Below are 14,892 nucleotides of genomic sequence, written 5' to 3'. Positions count from 1 at the left end.
CATTATACACTAATTATATTTTTTATATAATTTTAACTCACATTACATACTGGCAGCAGGTGCCTGAAACATAAAACAAACTGCATGTGGCATGGTTGCATGTACCTTTAGCAATCCCAGGTCTGTTTTCAGGTTTAATGTGTACTTCATTTTCAGAAACAAACCTCTGTCATTGTTTGACAGGAGTCAATTCTTAGAATTGACGGATGGGAGACTTGGGTAATTGATGGATAACAACATATTCAATAAACTGTTAACGGGGTATTCGTAGAGCTCATTATACTTGATAAGTAGGAGTGCATTTTGTGAGCATTATAGAATTATAAGAGCGAGTGAAGTAAAATTTCAGAAACAAACCTCTGCCGTTGTTTGACAAGCGTTTCTTAGAATTGACGGATGGAAGACTTGGGTAATTGATGGATAACAACATATTCAATAAACTATGTTAACGAGGCATTGGTAGAGCTCATTATACTTGTTAAGTAGGCCTGCATTTTGTGAGCGTTATGGAATTATACTTAGAAGCATTAACACTGAGAGGAATTTCTATATATGGGTGAGTGAGTGAAGCTTTAACGTACATTGTTGCAGCCTGAGAGGTTGTATACACGAGGAAGATTAAATGACAGATAGTTATTATAGTCTGAACCCAGTGAATCAACATTATATTGAAATGATACGTTTGGATTAAAATACATGCGACATTCCTTACGTAAGTATGAAAGAAGGTAGTGAAAGATAATATACACCTGTATACATATTGAATATCTTCATACCAGTGATATGATATCATCTTCGTTTTAAAATATATTGGGGGGCGGTGGGGTATTCTAGTGGTTAAAGCGTTGGCTCGTCACGCCGAAGACCCAGGTTCGAATCCCCACATGGGTACAATGAGTACCATTTCTGGTGTCCCCCGCCGTGATATTGCTGGAATATTGCTAAAAGCGGCGTAAAACCAAACTCAATCACTCAGTCAGTTAAAATATATTGGCGAGATTTGTTTGCAGATATGCTCTGGAATTTATAAAGCATAGCTGCTCCAACTGTGTACATTTTCTATTTTGTACAATATCTTTACAACCGAACTATGAACATAACAGGCATTTTGTTAAAGATTATAATGTAAGTCATCAAAACCAGGACAAGTCAGAGCAACACGATTCAGTTAAAGTCAGTAAAACGTAGAATTCGATTTTGGTACTGTTTTTACTGTTACACAAATAAGTTACTTTATGATGGAAATTCTTTCTAAATCTTAAACCTGATTTTTAAAAACACAAATGGTCAATTGAAGATTCCCCAACGTCCCATTAAGATATTTTACCACTGAGCGATTCTATCACAATATTTATAGCCTTGGGGTCCATTTGGACCCCGCTCCATAAGACAAGGGTTAATGCATCCATTTCAATTTTGTACAAAAGTACAAAAACAATGCATCTTTATTTAATTTTGTATCATATGAGTAGGCAAAGATAAGTACAAAAGTAATAAAATAAAGAGAATCAATCCATCCAACACCCCTTGAGTCTTTTTTGGTATGATCCAAAGTTTTGATAACTAATTAATAGCTAAGATCACAGTGCGCATCCGTAGAATGCATTTTACCACTTTGAAATCAGAAATTCGACGGATCGGTACGCGTCCGCTGAGAGGCAGGCAGCTTCAGGTATCGCGTGGTTTAAATGAGGCCACCTACTTTTCGCACCTAAATTGCTTCCGGGAACAACAGCTTTTACGTCGAGTTCTGCTCCATTTTTCTAAAATAAACGATATGTTCTCTGTTTACCGGTGTTGCCCGATAACCTTTCTGTCGCTCGGTTATCGTGTGTTGGAAATAGCATATATACATTGCAACAACGCATCGGAAAGGAGTGAGTTAGTTTAGTATTAGTCTAGTGGTTAAAACGTTCGCTTATCACGCCGAAGATCCGGGTTCGATTCCCCACATGGATACAATGTGTGAAGCCCATTTCTGGCGTCCCCCGACGTAATATTGATGGAATATTGCTAAAAGCGGCGTAAAACAAAACTCACTCACTCTAATCGCAACATCACAGCGTATAGCAGCGATGGTTAAGGTTATTGAATAATATAAGTACTCTATATTGCACCTAATAACCAACATATTTTATACATTGAAAACAATGTGATCTAAAGGCTATTAACATGTATTCCTAAAGCTAAACCTGGAGTTCACATGGTTCATATTAATTTAATAATTAATAAGCTGGCAGGTTTATTTTTAATAGGTTGGTAATGCAACAATGAAGCTACATGCACCTGCCGGTTATAACAGCCATGCATCGTTCACCAAGGGTTAGATAACACCCTACGTGTTTAAAACAATTAATGAAGCATCTGATGTAAATAGTTTGTCTTGATTAACGCCACAACTTAGGGAGAGAGGCCAGGATACCCGTTCCAAGAGGTATTCAAGTTAACATGTACGGAGCAGTGTTGATCAGCCTCCTTGCCACATTATATTGCTTAAAAGAACTTAATTATCTTAACATGTCTTCCTGCAAAGAGTTTTAACTTATAATGGCTAGAACTGACTAGAGATATGCGCGCCCAGTTTATTAAAACTTAAATTGACAAACTGCGAAGGGTAACATTGAAGGGTATCGTGAATTTTGACAATTCCAGTCATTGAATGGTAATAAGTGGAATCCAAGTTCCATATATTAAAACCTCGGAGGTATTACATTATAAAGTTTCTATGAAAGCTTCTGTCTTTATAGAGTTAAGGAACTCCTTGGAAACGTAGCTTCAAAAATTTTCGTTCATGTATTTTGGAAGTAATGAAATATATATAGAACGTCATTGCAGAAAAATACCCAGTCTTGACCAAAGTTCAGTCTCTTCTTTTCGACCTGTGACCATCTTCTTACTCTGTGTAGCCCTACATCGTTGACCCAGCTGTATATGAATATGTGACAAAGTTAATATAATTTCCTTGCTTTCAAACTAATGATTACCCTATATTCTTGGCTAACCGTCGACAATGTCCCCTCTCAATTAAACTGACACTCTAAACAATATAGCCTACCAAGCTTAACCATGAATTACATGCAATTTAACCATGAATTGCCGTTCCCCTGTCTTAACCCCGAACATATACTATCTTAATAAATAAATCCGACCGAGTGCATCCCTGAGAAATACTTTACCATACATTTACTTTATATTTTACTTACATTTACTAATCAATACTATTGTGTGTCTTAACGATATCACACAAGCATTAACATTCATGATACTTCGGATCTAAAAAAGACTACAAGATCTCAAACTAATGCCAGCCTCTTTTGAAATTATTTTATATCATATTATATGATTGATTTTACAAAACTGTTCAGTCAAATAATATAACGATCATATTATTCAAAATCGGTAATTACTTAGCATTCAATTCGTTGAAAAACTTCATTCACTCTGAATGACATCCGGTCGTTAATACACATTGTTTAGAGAACTATCGACATTTTCCAAAACCACTTACCTCCTTTTTGGAATTGCCTCCCTTCCTTGAAGTTACCTCCCCTGATGATTACCTCCCCTTGTTCCAGGTTACAAAGAGTACAAGGTGATGAGACAGCACAAGGAGGACCCATACGGTACCTTCAAGTACCTCATCCAACAGGAGGACGATGACCCTAAGGCTGTGTACCTCGTTGGCTGCAAGATCGGCATGGACCCTCTCAAGGATATCGGCACAGCTGAGCTCAAGCTGGACGCGGAGGAAAAGCACGTCCTTGGCGTCGACCTCGATGGCGAGATTGTTGCTAAGAAGTAGAGGCCGTTGTGCCATTTACGACATTCACTATCATCAAATGTATTGGAGCTAATTTCTCTCGATTGTCAAAGCAGCGCGTGAGAAGGGGGGAGCGTGTGTTTGCACTTTGGAATTGGGGGTGGGGATGTAGTCTAAAAAATGCGTCATTGCGCAATAACAAGCTAAATAGAAAAAATGTAGTTTAGAATGGCATTCGGACTACTATTGGCAACGTTACGTCGATAAAGCTTTTGGAACTAAAGTGGAGGCTATCATCTTGAAAAGTCTAAAGGCGCTTTAATTTCATAAATATATACAGAGCTTTAAACATTAGTAGTAGTACATGGTCTGTTAATGAGACCGGTATATGTGCGTGTGTTAAAATCCAAAGTTACTAACAAAGGTTTCGGCAAATTGAACACTATGAAGCACCTGTAAAATGTTACTTCGGGTCGTTAAGTACTTGGACGCTCTATCCCACTTGTGAGATTGACTTTCAGCGAAAACGTTATTCATCTGATAATATAGCAAATATACTTTATTGTTATTGATTGTGATAATCTGAAGCTTTGAAAGAGGAGGATGAAAACACACGACCATCTGACATTACGGAACCATCTTGATTGACATGGACATGTTCTTGTGTTTGATGATCTTTTGATGTTAGTTGTACAAATGTGTGTATTGTGCTTCACATTAAAACAAGCGCACCAACGGGCTGTTTCGTGTAGAACTCGAGAATCCACTGCTGGGAGCTCACATTCACCATCACATGTGTTGTTTGAAGAACAGCATTGACGACAGTCTGTTTCTTATCACCTGAAGCGCCGACTGTCTGACCTGATGATGTATCCATTAAAGTAAACAAATACTTTAAAACATCTTGCAGTACCAAATGTCTGATCGGGTGATTTATCTATTAACGTTTTACAAGTCCTGTTGTACCAACTATCTTGATGATGATTTATCGAAAAAAAGTAAATATTCTTAAAAGTATCATAAACTAATTAAATGGTAAGATGTAAATAGAAAAACACTTATTTGAAACAGTGCAGTTATAATTGCCTTTCTTGTTTTGTTTCAAAGAATTTTTTTTGTGTGAAATTACTTAGTGTATCCCTATTATTTAAATGTATATTAATTTCGTAAATCAAAAAAGCTTAACATCCCACGAGTCCTTAAAGCACACCCATCATCACCTCAAAGCACACGTTAACAGATTCACAGGTCCTATGCTTTTAAAGCTTGTTAACGATTTGAGTTCCACAACAACATCTCGCTCAAGAGCAGTGACCTAGATTTTATAAATAAACTGTTTAGTGTAATTATGTGTTTTGTTATGATTCTGGTAAGTATATTTCAGATTAATGTGTTTTAAAAGCTCCCTTACACATGCCTACTGGACAACGTCGTACATGTACCATTTGGTTTCGTTTTTCAGTTCTTGACAAAGCATACAACTGTCATAGCGTATATGTTTGACAAACATGCAATATCTCATATACTGTCGACATTCTTTACACTTCCATTATTTTATATACATCCAATATCTCATACTCCAAGAATAGTCGATATACAGCAACTCTTCCGTGAACTTCCAATATTAAATATTCATGCAATATTCGATACTTATACTTCCAGTAGTAGTTCCTGACTATTACAGTGGAATTATATGCAGAAAGATATAAGAGAAACATGTCTGTTGGTTACACTCAATAACTGTCATTATTCTTTGAGGAAATGATCGTTATCACACTCATGTCTTGTTACACTCAAAGATATTTGTCAGCTGACTTACGTTAATAATAGCTTTTGAGATTGCATAACCCCGGTGAAAGGAATGAGATTCATGGTAATTGGTTAATTGCCCAAACTGTAATAACAATTTCTGTGTTGGTAGTTTCAGACGCAAAGGTCGTAAAAAGAGGAAAACAAAGGTAATTGATTGCAATGAATTGCTTCCGACTAAGAAGGCACAACACAGTTGTGAGGGGATAGTGAGAATGTCGAAAGCTCTGGTACCTATGTTACAAAATGGTACCAGCATTTTTAAGTCTGCGTCTGCACAAATCCTTCATCTGGTTACATATCTCACCATAACCAGGATACTGTATTTTATCAAGCATACCGACAACTTATTTCCCAAGCCTTTCATTTGTATCAATTGGTTATTGCATTTCTTTTTGTCGTCTCTTCTTATCATCTTATATTTCTTCCTCGTATCTTAGTGAATTACATCGTCATTCGTTCTGTCAACAGTGTCTCAACACACACCTCCACGTCCTGCTTTCCCCATTCAGACGCCCTACATTTTGTCAACACACACCTCCACTTCTTGCTTCCCCAACTCAGACTCTCCATTCTGTCAACACACACCTCCACTTCTTGCTTTCCCCACTCAGACGCACCATCCTGTCAACACACACCTCCACTTCTTGCTTTCCCCACTCAGACGCTCCATTCTGACAACACACACCTCCACTTCTTGCTTTCCCCACTCAGACGCTCCATTCTGTCAACACACACCTCCACTTCTTGCTTTCCCCACTCAGACTCTCCATTCTGTCAACTCAAACCTCCGATTCTTGCTTCCCCCACTCAGACGCGCTGCATTTTGTCAGCGCACACCTCCACGTCTACCTTCCCCTACTCAACACACACCTCCACGTCCTGCTTTCCCCACTCAAACTCTCCATTCTGTCAACACACACCTCCATTTCTTGCTTTCCCCAATCAGACGCCCTGCTTTTGTCAGCACACACCTCCATCTCTTCCTTTCCTCGCTCAGACTCTCTCCACTCTGTCAACACAAACCTCCTCTTCTTGCTTTCCCCATTTAGACGCTCTATTCTGTCCACACAAACAACCTCTTCTTGCTTCCCCCGCTCAGACTCTCTTCACTCTGTCAACACAAACCTCTGCTTCTTGCTTCCCCCACTCGGACGCCCTACCTTTTGTCAGCGCACACCTCCACTTCTTGCTTTCCCCACTCAAACTCTCCATTCTGTCAACACACACCTCCACGTCTTGCTTTCCCCACTCAAACTCTCCATTCTGTCAGCACACACCTCCACCTCTTCCTTTCCTCGCTCAGACTCTCTCCACTCTGTCAACACAAACCTCCTCTTCTTGCTTTCCCCATTTAGACGCTCTATTCTGTCCACACAAACCTCCTCTTCTTGCTTCCCCCGCTCAGACTCTCTTCACTCTGTCAACACACCCCTCCACTTCTTGCTTTCCCCACTCAGACGCCCTCCATTCTGTCAACACACACCTCCACTTCTTGCTTTCCCCGCTCACACTCTCTTCACTCTGTCAACACACCCCTCCTCTTCTTGCTTTCCCCACTCAGACGCTCCATTCTGTCAACACACACCTCCACTTCTTGCTTTCCCCATTCCGACGCCCTACATTTTGTCAGCACACACCTCCACTTCTTGCTTTCCCCTCTCAGACGCACCATTCTGTCAAACCTCCACTTCTTGCTTTCCCCACTCAAACGCCCTACTTTTGGCGGCACACACCTCAACGTCTTGCTTCCCCCGATCACCCTCTTTATTCTGTCAACACAAACCTCCACTTTTTGCTTTCCCCACTCAAACTCTCCATTCTGTCAACACACCCCTCCACTTCTTGCTTTCCCCACTCAGACTCTCCATTCTGTCAACACAAACCTCCACTTCTTGCTTTCCCGATTCAGACTCTCTCCACTCTGTCAACACAAACCTCCACTTCTTGCTTTCCCCACTCAGACGCTCCATTCTGTCAACACACACCTCCACTTCTTGCTTTCCCCACTCAGACGCTCCATTCTGTCAACACAAACCTCCACTTCTTGCTTTCCCCACTCAGACGCCCTACTTTTGGCAGCACACACCTCAACGTCTTGCTTCCCCCGATCAGACTCTCCATTTTGTTAACACACACCTCCACGTCTTGCTTTCCCCGCTCAAACTCTCCATTCTGGAAACACACCCCTCCACTTCTTGCTTTCCCAGCTCAATCTCTCCATTCTGTCAACACACATCTTCACTTCTTGCTTTCCCCACTCAAACTCTCCATTCTGTCAACACAAACCTCCACTTTTTGCTTTCCCCACTCAGACGCTCCATTCTGTCAACACAAACCTCCACTTGTTTTTTTTGACGTTATGAGCATGGATCTACGAAATTTGGACTCAATCACATGCCTCAATGACGTCAGCGAGTCTGGCCACTAGATTCCCCTTGTGTTCTTGCAACAAAGCAGGGTGGTGGGGTAGCCTAGGGGTTACAGCGTTCGCTCGTCACCCCGAAGACCATGGGTACCATGTGAGAAGTCCATTTCTGGTGTTCCCCGCTATGATATTGCTGGAATATTGCTAAAAGCGAAGTAAAACTAAACTTACTCACTCACTCACTCTTACAACAAAGTCGGGTTCACACAGCGCAACTCTAATCCAGGTCTTCACTTGTATACGAAAGTGAAAGAAAGGTGGCTCTTTGCCGTTTACAGAATATCCCCATTTTATTTTTGCGGTTACAGGTTTAAGACCACAATAATATGCAACTAATTGAACATTAGACGCCTCAACGTAATGACACCCATGCTTCTCCCAAGTGCTGGAGAAGAATCGCATGGAAAAAAAATAACATCGGTGCCTGCTCCCGTGAACTGCTCTTACTTCTGGTAGTTCTTCATGAAAATGGGGCGGTGGGTTAACCTAGTGGTTAAAGCTCCTCACGCCGAAGACCCGGGTTCGATTCGCCACATGGGTACAATGTGAAGCCCATATCTGGTGTCCCACGCCGTGATAAAGCTGGAATATTGCTAAAAGCGGCGTAGAACTAAACTCATTCACTCTTAATGAACACGGCTGAAGCTGTAGTAAAATCGTCATATTGTGGCTGCCGTATATCTCTTACAGGGAATGTGTGAAACCAGGGATTTCACGTAACCCTGAAAGTCAGTGATTTCGTGAAATCATTGTGACCCCCAGGGATTTCGTGTATCCCCTAACATTTCAAAGGATTTCATGATATTACTGATTTTCATGGTGTTCCATTACACACATTCCCTGTTAGGATATCAGTGAATATGTGAAATTAATGACTGAAGCCTAAATGGACACTGATCCAGAACCATTCCCCGGGAGTGGTTGTTGCTTTTGTTATTGTTTTTCCCTGCAACTACCCAGATGATATCCCAGACTTCTTGATTGCAAGTATAATATGTATATCCGTACATTGATCAACAACGATGAAATCTGTTTCTCTATTTCAATAAAGGCTGTCAGGGGTTTCATGAAATCCCTGAGCCAATATTTCAGTAATTTCATGAAATCCCTTGAAAGTTTAGGGAATACATGAAATCCCTTGGGGTCACAGGGATTTCACGAAATCACTGACACTTTTAGGGATTACGTGAAATCCCTGGTTTCACACATTCCCTGTAACATATATAATTGTTGGTATGCAAATGTATATTTCAGATATTTGTGACGAGTTTGAGCCAGATAACCCATTGATTGATGTCATGAGCATCGATCTGCTCAACTGGGCTGACATCTGTACTCTACCAAAAGACACAGCAAAAATAACAAGGTTTCCAGTTTTCCGGAAACCTACCTGAAACTGGGTAAAGCCAGAATCATGTAGGTTTCCGCTCACGGAAACTATGATTGTTTGTTTCCGGCAGTTTCCTGTTACTGAAACCAACAAGGTTAGTTTCAGCGACTGGAAACTGCCGGAAACCAACAAAGTTAGTTTCAACGACTAGAAACTGCCGGAAACCAACAAAGTTAGTTTCCAGAAATTGAAACTTACAGTAAAGTATGATTGGTAGTTTCCATTGCATAAAGCAACTGGAAACCATCATTGATGGGAACTTGAATGAAACGAAAGTAGAGGAAATTAATTTGACTCCATATATACCAGTATATACAATATATATCCAGAAACCTACATTAACCTGCCCATGCATTACATGTATATAGGTTTCAGTTTAGTTTAGTTTACTCTACAAAAAATGTTCACATTGGAAGATGTGGATAGAGTCGGATTCTTGCTTTTGTAGATGAAGACGTGTACATAGAAAGCTTATGTTGTCTTCTGTATTGTGTGACTTTGAAAAAGCTGGTATGAAAATGTAGTGAGCGTAAAATTTAATAAAATCATGTCGGTGTTTTCCCAAAGCAGACAGATGCTGGTCTTGCATTAGCCACAATTCGTTAGGAGTCAAGGGGTCGGAATAGAATATTACACAAATCAGAGTTCATTCAAAAAGTGCATAAAGAGTAACATACATGAGACAGGAGTCAGGTGACAAGTCATCAACAGCGAGTGTAACCACCCTGGGCATCCATACACGCCAACACCCGTCCCCTCATTGACGTCCCCTCAGCTGACGATTAAGATGACCCAAGAGATGTTCAATTGGGTTCATGTCTGGAGAACGCGCTGGCTAAGGCAATACGTTGACGTTAACGTTGTGTAGGTATTCTCGAACAATTCTGGCGATGTGAGGCCTTGCGTTGTCGTGCTGCAAAATGACTCCTCTTGGCTGTTGTCGAATAAAGTGCCCCACAAAACGGTCCCTGTATCGCTGGGCATTGAGATTTCCTCGGATGATAATCAGCCTTGTTGTTCTCTTGACACAAATGCCTCCACATATAGCACGACGTCATCGAACCGGTGAACTTCTTGAGCGCACTTTGGCGCCAGTCGCTCTCCTCTACGTCGAAAAACTTGAACTCTGCTATCGTTTGAAACGACTTTCATCTGTAAAGAGCATTCTCGCCTAGTCACGTCGCTGCCACCGACTTACAGTTCGTGTCCATTGCAGTTTGCGTTTACGGTGTAGACGGGTCAAGGACGGTATCCACGGAAGGGCTGGAGGGTTTGTATACCAGCCATACCACGCCGACGACAGACTGTTCGTCTGCTAATGTCGTGTCTTAGTGCTGTCGCCGCCGCCGCCGCCGTCACGAGTGTGTTCCGGAGGTGGATCTGCCGGATGTAGCGGTCTTCGGCCAGTGTCATGACTTTTAGTCTTCCCGATTTTGGGCAATCTTGGGTCTGGCCTGATTTATTGGTACCGGTTTATCAATTTGCTGATGGTGGCCTGGTGCCAGCTGACTTAGTGAAACCCCCATATTGGCCATGCCGATCGTCCTGTCTCGTTGCGCTAGCGTAAGTCTTGGCATATTCGTGGTGTGGTTTGTGTTTTGGGTTTGTTTGTTTTTTGTTGGTTTTTTTCGTTGTTTTTTGTTACTGTATACTTTCTGTGTCCATCGGGATTTATGTCAAAATCTCGCCGGTGCATTTGGACCAATGTCCCACAATTACGTTTTTAACATTTAAAAAATGTACTATTCATTTGAAGATTTCCGACAGCTGCGTTGTTTTCGGGACCACGCTGCGTTTTGGCGAATGTTTTCTGCTTGGGTTCAAACCTGTGCCAGCGTGTGTGGTTTTTTTTATACACTTACTTTAAAAGTGAAAACTTTCTTTTGTCTGGTAGTTTATCTTGATAAATGGGACTTCAACACGGGTGGTTATGAATAATTGGATACATATATGACCGGTCACGCCAGTTTTCAAGGGTATTGAGATCAGTGTCAGTGTCATACATGCACACTCAAGAAAGCTATCGTAAAAAGTGACCATATGTACACACTTCTTTATTTCAAGAAAAGCGTAAATTTGTTCAAATCTAGTGACAATGTATCTACATGCCACATTACCTTTAACGATGCAACACAATATACAAACAAATAACTTCCTATTGATAATAAGGTTTTTGTAGCATCTCAGCGAGTGTGTTGAGTTTTACGCCGCTTTCAGCGATATCCCAGCCGTATCATGGCGAGGGACACCAGAAATGGGCTTTATACATTGTACCCATGTGGGGTGTCGAATCCGGGTCTTCAAAGTGACGAGAGAAATCTTTAACAACTAGGCTACCCAACCGCTCTTTTGCATTTCAGAATATACCTACTACCAAAACAAATATATTAGCTATTTTTCATATATTTTGCATTCACCTTTGCGATAGGGACTAACATGATGATTTACTTAACATTGAGACAACCCTGTCATCAAGAAACCTACGAGATGGTATTGTCGCCGACTCTGGGGTGTTGTTTCGTCAGTGTTATATGTAATTGCAGGAGGGGGTGGGGTAGCCTAGTGGTTAAAGCGTTGGCTCGTCACGCCGAAGACCCGGGTTCGAATCCCCACATGGGTAAAATGTGTGAAGCCCATTTCTGGTGTCCCCCGCCGTGATGTTGCTGGAATATTGCTAAAAGCGGCGTAAAACCAAACTCAGTCAGTCAGTCAGTGTAATTGCAGGATGTAATATTGGGATATGTTTTGTCGGTTATTGGCAAATACAACGTCGCCATATTTCTTAGTAATTGTGTTACGCGCCTGTTTAACATAATGATAATGTGTATGTTTAGTTTACGATAAGCAGAAATCCCAAACATCATGGGCATCAGTTTGTCATTCTACCTCGTAAATTTGTTTGAAATACACGATGCACACTACAAAGACAATTTCACTGGATTGTCTGTTCAGACTCGATTAGTTACAGGTAAGGTGAGGTGAAATTGGGTTTAACGTCGTGCTTGAGAATATTTCGCTCATATGACGACGTGCATGCGTGCGTGTGTGTATGTGCGGCTGCTTGTACTAGCCCAGACTTAAGCTGGTTTTATAGTGCTAGCCCACTGAGATACCATGCCGCAGTGAAGCATGAATACCCCACTCAGACACATTATACTGACTCCGAGCCGACCAGTCCTTGTTGTACCCATTAATGCCGAGTGCCAGGCTGGGACCAACAAGTACCATATTTTAACGTCTTTTGGTATGACGCGGTCGGGGATCGAACCCGCGACCTTCCGCTCTCCGGGCGGACGCTCTAACCACTACACCACGGAGGCGGTCTCGATTAGTTACAGACCGCCGTAATATAACGGCGTTTAAACAACAAACAATAAATAAAAAGCGAATGTATTTTTGCTCATCCTTGTCCAGAACTATGTTGATTAAACCTAAAGTAAACCTAAACTTCACGGTATTCCGGGGTAAGTTTAAAACTGGTACCCCATGAAGTAACTCTAACCCTGTACCCTGGGCGATCCAAGCTAAAATGGGTTTAAGTCTCTATTCGCCTACATCTCAATTCGCCTTCAACCCATATCGCATACAAAAACAATGTAAGCTAATTGGGTATTAGAAAATGCACCCCCACACTGCTATAATGAGCCCGAGGGGCGGTGGGGTGGCCTAGTGGTTAAAGTGTTCGCTCGTCACGCCGAAGACCCGGGTTCGATTCCCCATATGGGTACAATGTGTGAAGCCCATTCCTGGTGTCCCCTGCCATGACATTGCTGGAATATTGCTAAAAGCGACGTAAAACCATACTCACTCACTCACTTTAATGAGCCTGGGCCCCGTTCCTCAAAGCGATCGTAGCGCTACGACAGTCGTCAGTCTATGTTAAGGTATGGGAGTTACGATCATCTTAGCGCTACGACAGTCGTCAGTCTATGTTAAAGTATGGGAGTTACGATCATCTTAGCGCTACGATCATTTTGTGGAACGGGGCCCTGACTCTTGCAATGCTGTCATTGTTGCTTCCTTTTACAGCGCTCGATCAGGGCTTTACCGTCAACGTGCAAGGTGCACAAGTTCTACCACCTGTCCCACAGTCTTTTTGTCCTTCAACTACATCAACTAGAAGAGTCCACTTTTAGATCATAGGGGTGACACTAGTTTATCATTGCGTAATCAACATTCAACAGACCATGAGATGCTGTTTTATTACAGTGGACGAATTAGGATGTAGGTGAATAGATAGTCTGTTGCACAGCCCCTGAACCATATTATTTTCCCTACAGCCTAGCCCTCCCTGCAGTGCTAAAGCCCTAAATGAAGCAAGTCTAGATTTCCCCAGGTTCTCTGGTCTCCCTGGGGCTCCTTTTCACTTTAAATGGGCTTGTTTGTTGCTATCAAAATTATATATATTCAGAGACTAAGCGTTAGTCTAGCGTATAGAGAACACACCAAAATGTGTTCCTCTCAAAAAGATTACACTTCCTTTCGGCAGGAATTTGCTGACAGATACGTGAGGCCACACCCACTTATCCAATTCTTCAATTGTTGCAGGTTTTGTTGAGTACCGAGTGATGCGGCAGCACAAGGAAGACCCAAAATGCACTTTCAAGTACGTCATCCAGAAAGACGACAACGAACCCAAGTACGTCTTCCTTGAAGGCTGCAAGCCCAAAAAGGACCCACTGAAGGACATCGGTACGATAGAGATGAGATTGGATGCCGAAGACAAAATCACAGGGATCGATCTTGATGGTGACATTGTGTCGAAGAAATAAGAACTGTGAAGCGCCATTTCAGTTTCACCGAGACATTCGGCACACCTCGGTTATGTAGTCCGATTACTTGTCATGGAACTCGGTGAAGGGATCAGAAACGCCATGTTCGTATTTTGACGTTGAACCCGTCTGGGGATTCTTTTTAATATCTTTCAACAAGAATGCAACGGTTGGAGGCGCATTTTCCTTACATTGTAAGTCACGTCAGCTAAACTGTCTGAGAGAAACTTCTTCATGAACAGTGGATGGTGTTTGTGTGTGTTCTGAATGTGTTCTTCGTGAAACGTCTAACAGTCGTCTCCGGACACATCGGGATTATGATTACGAAGACAGACATGTATTTAAGAAACAGACACAGGCCGTTTACTCATTGTATTAAATATCTAATAATCAGTAGGCCACCCTGTCAGTAAAATATCCAGTCAAACACCGTTATGTCGAAGGTACGATTGTCTCGAAGTAAAGGCTGGGTTCCTGCCTATTCCTTCTTTAGTCAGCATTTCCGGTTGTGTCGAACCTGGTTAAGTCGATGATATTACAAAGGCCCCTTCAAATTCGACACAATAATGTTTGACTGTACACCGGACTTATAAACCTCCAGTTACGTCACTCTATTGGTCTTGCAAGGCAGTATTTCTAGTCATATCCCGATGGCCCGTCGATTAGGGGCATTACTTAAATATTGTCCCTCTGCCCCGGGATATTACTTCAATATTGTCCCTCTGCCCCGGGA

At 41.8% G+C, this 14,892-nt stretch overlaps 1 protein-coding gene across 2 annotated transcripts in view; it reads left to right on the top strand.

The window, feature by feature from the left end:
* The window catches only part of LOC124264254, a 73,507-nt gene extending 58,817 nt beyond the window's left edge, over window positions 1-14,690 (top strand). Inside the window, exon 3 of one of the 2 annotated variants that reach the window (XM_046698997.1) lies at window positions 13,936-14,690. In XM_046698997.1, coding sequence (XP_046554953.1) covers window positions 13,936-14,159 — 224 coding nt within the window. In that variant the 3' untranslated portion in view covers window positions 14,160-14,690. Of the gene's footprint in view, window positions 1-3,575; window positions 5,107-13,935 lie in introns of those variants that run through there. The other variant, XM_046698996.1, reaches the window with a different exon arrangement.
* The last annotated feature ends 202 nt before the right edge of the window (window positions 14,691-14,892 follow it).

Source organism: Haliotis rubra, unplaced genomic scaffold, assembly GCF_003918875.1.
Source record: "Haliotis rubra isolate DU_JTF1 unplaced genomic scaffold, ASM391887v1 Scf917, whole genome shotgun sequence".
Classification (NCBI taxonomy): domain Eukaryota; kingdom Metazoa; phylum Mollusca; class Gastropoda; order Lepetellida; family Haliotidae; genus Haliotis; species Haliotis rubra.
This window is presented reverse-complemented; position numbering and strand designations above follow the sequence as displayed.